At 58.1% G+C, this 4528-nt stretch overlaps 1 protein-coding gene across 1 annotated transcript; it reads left to right on the top strand.

The window, feature by feature from the left end:
• The first annotated feature begins 473 nt into the window (after positions 1-473).
• Positions 474-4297, top strand: NMB (neuromedin B). The gene is made up of 3 exons (XM_040077354.2): positions 474-723; positions 1185-1387; positions 4000-4297. Exons 1-3 carry the CDS (start codon positions 591-593, stop codon positions 4045-4047), a joined length of 384 nt encoding a protein of 127 aa, XP_039933288.1. The 5' UTR covers positions 474-590; the 3' UTR covers positions 4048-4297.
• The last annotated feature ends 231 nt before the right edge of the window (positions 4298-4528 follow it).

The raw sequence follows: 4528 nt of genomic DNA, 5'->3' as shown, positions 1-4528 counted from the left end.
GGGCTCATGGGGAACATGATTATCCATGGCAGGTTTGGGTTTAGTAATCAGGAAACAGTCTGCAAAACCTCAAAAGGGGGTGGGAAAGGTGAGAAGTGATACACAGGCTGTGGTGCTCACACTCTGCAGGAAGCAGGATCCCCTGGGAGGCTGCTCCGGAACGTGAAGGAGCTGGGCAGAGCTGGCACGTCCTTGAGGCCAGGGTGCTCGGATTATCCATCCCGATAATCAGGTGAGCAGGTACGCGTGCCGGGAGATGGGCTTGAGCTAAGCTGGAAATAAAGCTCACGGCTGAGCTCCAGCGCAAAAAAGCCAGCACGGAGAAGGTGGAAGCATGGACAAGGCACGACGGAGAGGTTTGGGAACGGGGATCAGACTCAGCGGTAGGTCCGTCACATCTCCCGCGCCGCCCGAGCGCTGTGCTGACACGGGACGGGCAGGAGCGGAGGCTCGCAGCGTGTCATCCCGGGGCAGGGCAGGGCGGAGAGGGGCAGGGCAGGGCGGAGCGGAGCCGGGCGGGCCGCAGCGAGCTCCCGCCCCGCCGCTATAAGCGGGAGGCGGCGGCGGCGGGCGCGGGTCCCGCGGCGGCGATGGCGCTGCGCTGCCTCCTGCTGCTGCTCTGCGGAGCCGCGCTGGGACCCGCCGTGCACCTCGACTTCGCCGAGCACCGCAGCCAGGCCGCCAAGATCAAGGTCAACCCCCGCGGCAACCTCTGGGCCACAGGTACCGGGCGGGGGGACGCGCGGGGTGTGCGGGGCACGGCCATCTCCCGCAGCGCCCTGTGCGGAGCGCCCTGCTCCCGCGAGGGGAGGGGGATGCTGGCAGTGCCGCGATGGGCAGGGGGTGGCCGGGCCAGGCGTGAAGTCGCCTCCTCCCGCATCCCTGGGCAGCAGGTCCGACATCCGCAGCAGAGTGACCGGTCCGGGATCCCTGGATATGAGATTCGGCATCCTCGGGTATCATCTCTGTAACCCCAGAGATCTCGTCAGCGGGAACAGAGAGGGAAGTTTCCCAAAAATCCCACGTGGAGTGAGGACGTGGGATTTCTGCGTTTCTCTTGGCTCAGCTGGTTTGGGCATGAGGTCGCTCGGTGCTCCTCGTCGGTTCGTGCCGGGGCAGGGTGGCCGGTGAGAGCTCGGCCGGAGCGCTGCGTTCCCCCAGACGCACCGTGTGTGGTGTTGCAGGTCACTTCATGGGGAAGAAGAGCGTCACAGGCTCCCCACACCTGGAGACTCCGGAGCAGCCTGCTGTGCCAATGGTCTTCGGTCCCTCTCTGCGAGCCTTGCTGGAGGACATGATGGAACTGCTGACCCGGGAGCTCCTGAAAATCCTCTTGCAAGAAAGGCTATTGGATGAGAACCAAGGGAAATACGACCTCAGTGACCAGGTGAATATTGACTTAGATGGAGGGAGATGCTCAGAGCAGAAAGGTGGAGGAGCTGTGCTGGAGTTGGGAGCGCACGCACAGCTGCTGGAGGTGCAGTCCCCTCTTTACCCTCTTTTTTTAACCCTCCCTAAACCACTTCTTAAGACCAGCCATAAAGGGAGAGAGGAGAAGCGTCCTGAGGCTTGTGTCTAGCTGGGCAGTGACAAGCAGTCACTTGGGGCTTGGGAAGGGTGTGAGGATGAGCAAGTAACACTGCAATGGAGCTGTGACAGTGACAGTCCCCAGGATTTCTAGTAAGCATCTGGGTCTTCCTCAGCCAAATGCAGAAGAGGATGGTGTCCCCTTTTCCGAGGACAGGGAAATCCTTTCTCCCTCTTATTTCCACAGTGGGAGACCGTGCAGGGAAGGGCATCTGTCAGCTTTGGCTCTGTGTCACTGTGGTTGGGATCTCTCAATGCTGAGGGCACACAGCCTTGCAGAGGGTAGGTGTGCATTGGTCCTGCTGCTGCACAGCGGGTTTTGGGGAGCAGGGAGAGGGCAGGAGCTCCACTGGTCCTACTGTCTATCAGCAGATCTTCAGCCTAACTGGCTTTTACCTTGGAGCTCTTTCAGCTCCTGGTGGATAAACCTGCCCCTGGGAGCAATGCACAGGCACAGATCCTCAGGCAGGATGTAGAGATCGAATTGCTCGGTCCAGGGATGGAATTTCTGCATCCATAGATGGAATTAGTCTGTGTGGCTCTGCTCGTCTGTTGCCTCCTGCACAGTTCCCTGGTGTCTCACCCTCTCGAGTCACTGCAGGAAGTAACTGGGAGTCTAAAAGGGATGAAATCCTCTTAGGTCAGTCCCACTGACGCCTGAGGAGCGATCCAGTAGCACTGCATGCAGGTAAAGCTACTTCTGCTGTGCAGGGTTAGGCAGGGCTTGCTCCTCTTTGGCACAGGTGGAGCGGAGTTGCAGGACTGCTCAAGCCCCTTTGGGAGTCACTTTGAGCAGATTAAGGTAAACTGATACATCCCAGAGAGCTGTTCCCATTGGGTAGGGGGCTTTCCACAGTGAGTGTACGGCTGAAGGCACCACCCCACCCCACTCCCTGTGTAGTGTGCTCTGCTGCTGTAGTGTTTGCTTCTGGGATGCACCTGGAAAGGAGATGAGGGCTGTGGAGGTTCTGGACCCCTCCCCATCCCCCTCAAGGAACCTTTAAGCAGAAGGGAACTTGTTGAGAGGATGGGAGAGCTGGTAGATGTGCTGCCCTGCCCCTTGGTTCTGAGTGTGTGGTGTGAATTTGGTAAAGGTGCTCCCTGGGGCTCTCCCCTGCGCAGATCTCTGCTCACGTTGCAGATGTGCCTGTGCCTGAGTGCTGGTGCTGTGCCATGGGCTCCAGTTGGGTGCCAGAGCCCTGCCAGTGCTTGTTCCCAGTGCTCAGGGGCCGGTGCTGGCCAGGTGTGGCACTGGGTGCCAAAGCTCTGCTGCTGGAGGGTGATTTGTCTGTGGCCATGCAGGTGCTGCCCGGTGCCTCTCTAGGGCAAGGTGAGATGCTGTGCCCACGTGTGGCATCACAGCTGAGCTGCTTGATGTGCAACTGGCTCCTGCCCCTCACTTTATCTCCTCAGAGCCTGAAGCCTCTCCTTGGCCAGTGTCTCGGTCCCCTTGGTCACCTTGCTGAGTGCTGTTTCTGGTTTTGTGCCTTGGACACCACTGAGCAGCTCACTTCCCCAGCTCCTGCCCTCCTGCTCCTTTCTCCCACCCACCCCCAGGGCATCCTCTCATCTGTGCTGTTGTGGATATTACAGAAGTGCTTCTCCCCAGTCTCTCTATGTGCTGTCCATGTTATACTGTTCTGTGTGACCTTATTTTTTCTTGCTCTTGTGGTTGTCACAGTGCCAGTCCGAATTCCTGCCACCCCAACAGCTTTCCCAACATGACTGTTGGACACCGGGTGTCAGCAGCCAGCCTGAACTGGGCTGTGTGCCATGTTCCCACCTTCCTCACAGGCTTTTTCTTAGCTCTGCCCTGTGGAACTCCCGGCCCCTGCCCTGCTCAGGGTCTGTCACTTGCATCTCAACTTCCCAGCCATGTGTGGCAGACAGGGCTTGGCTCTCAGTGTGCTGGGGATTCACAGTGCTGCCGTGTGTGACAAAGATTGGGCTGGCAGACAAGGATCCCTCCCATGCTTTGTCATCTCCTTGGCCTGTGGCATTGATTCCCCAGGATGCAGAGATGGTGTGTGTGGGATGGAACAGCTCCAGGGGTGTGGGGAGAGCCCTTCTGCCTGAAGGCAGGTGCTGCCCTGCACAGCGGTGTTTGCTGTCTCTTTTTGCCTTCTCACATTCTCTGCTGGCCCAGGCTCTCCCCTGAAGCTCAGCCCAGTGGCTGCTGCCTCACTGGGATGAAGTTCCCCTCTGACATCAGTCATGGTTCAGCTGTTGGAGCACAGGTGGGAGGTTTCTGGCTCTGTCCTTCTCATCTGCCATCCCAAGCCACCCCTGGAAGTGGCATCGTGCTCCAGCACGGGATGTTTGTCTGGGCTGCCCCACGGTACCCAGCAGGGGTGGTGACGGCGGTGGCTGTGTGCATGACCCCACGTCTCGCCGTTGTGTCTTCTTTTGTAGGAGACAGGGCTTTTAACGAAGGTGCTGGAGAAGTACTTTTCAAACTGAAGAGATGCAGCTGGGGAGGACGAGGTCTGCAAGGTCGGCTGCGTGAGGTGAAGGGAGGAGAGCATCGTCCTTGTGGGTTTCTATAGCTACATCACTTTTATTTATTCTTTCTGAGGTATTGTTAATAGTGATGGCGTGTGTGAAAAGCGGAGCCTAGCGCTCCACCCCTGCCCAATCCTGTATAGCTCCTGTATGTTTTGTGTTTTCTCTACGTCTGATGTGCCATTGTGAATAAAACTGGCTCTTTGCACAGACTCTTCTGGGGGGGGAATGGGGAGTGGGAGCACCTTGGGGCAGGGGGAAGGGAAGCTCCTGGCTCTCAACAGCTCAGGGGGATTGAATTCAGTCCCTGCAGCCTCTGCTCACTGAGAGAGACTCAGACATGATAAAACAGCACACTTGGGTGAGCTGATCACACCACTCACCACTGGAGCATCTTTGTGACCCTTTTTACTGGGAATATTATCAGCAAAATCTGGTC

Source organism: Hirundo rustica, chromosome 13, assembly GCF_015227805.2.
Source record: "Hirundo rustica isolate bHirRus1 chromosome 13, bHirRus1.pri.v3, whole genome shotgun sequence".
NCBI lineage: Eukaryota > Metazoa > Chordata > Aves > Passeriformes > Hirundinidae > Hirundo > Hirundo rustica.
Note: the sequence above shows the minus strand (reverse complement) of the source record. Positions and strands in the feature narration are given on the sequence as shown.

Excerpts from the sequence above, each read along its gene's own strand:
- NMB (XM_040077354.2), top strand. The coding sequence starts at position 591 with ATGGCGCTGCGCTGCCTCCTGCTGCTGCTCTGCGGAGCCGCGCTGGGA. Across the intron at positions 724-1,184 it reads CGGCAACCTCTGGGCCACAG|GTCACTTCATGGGGAAGAAG; the intron begins GTACCGGGCGGG and ends GTGGTGTTGCAG. Across the intron at positions 1,388-3,999 it reads AATACGACCTCAGTGACCAG|GAGACAGGGCTTTTAACGAA; the intron begins GTGAATATTGAC and ends CTTCTTTTGTAG.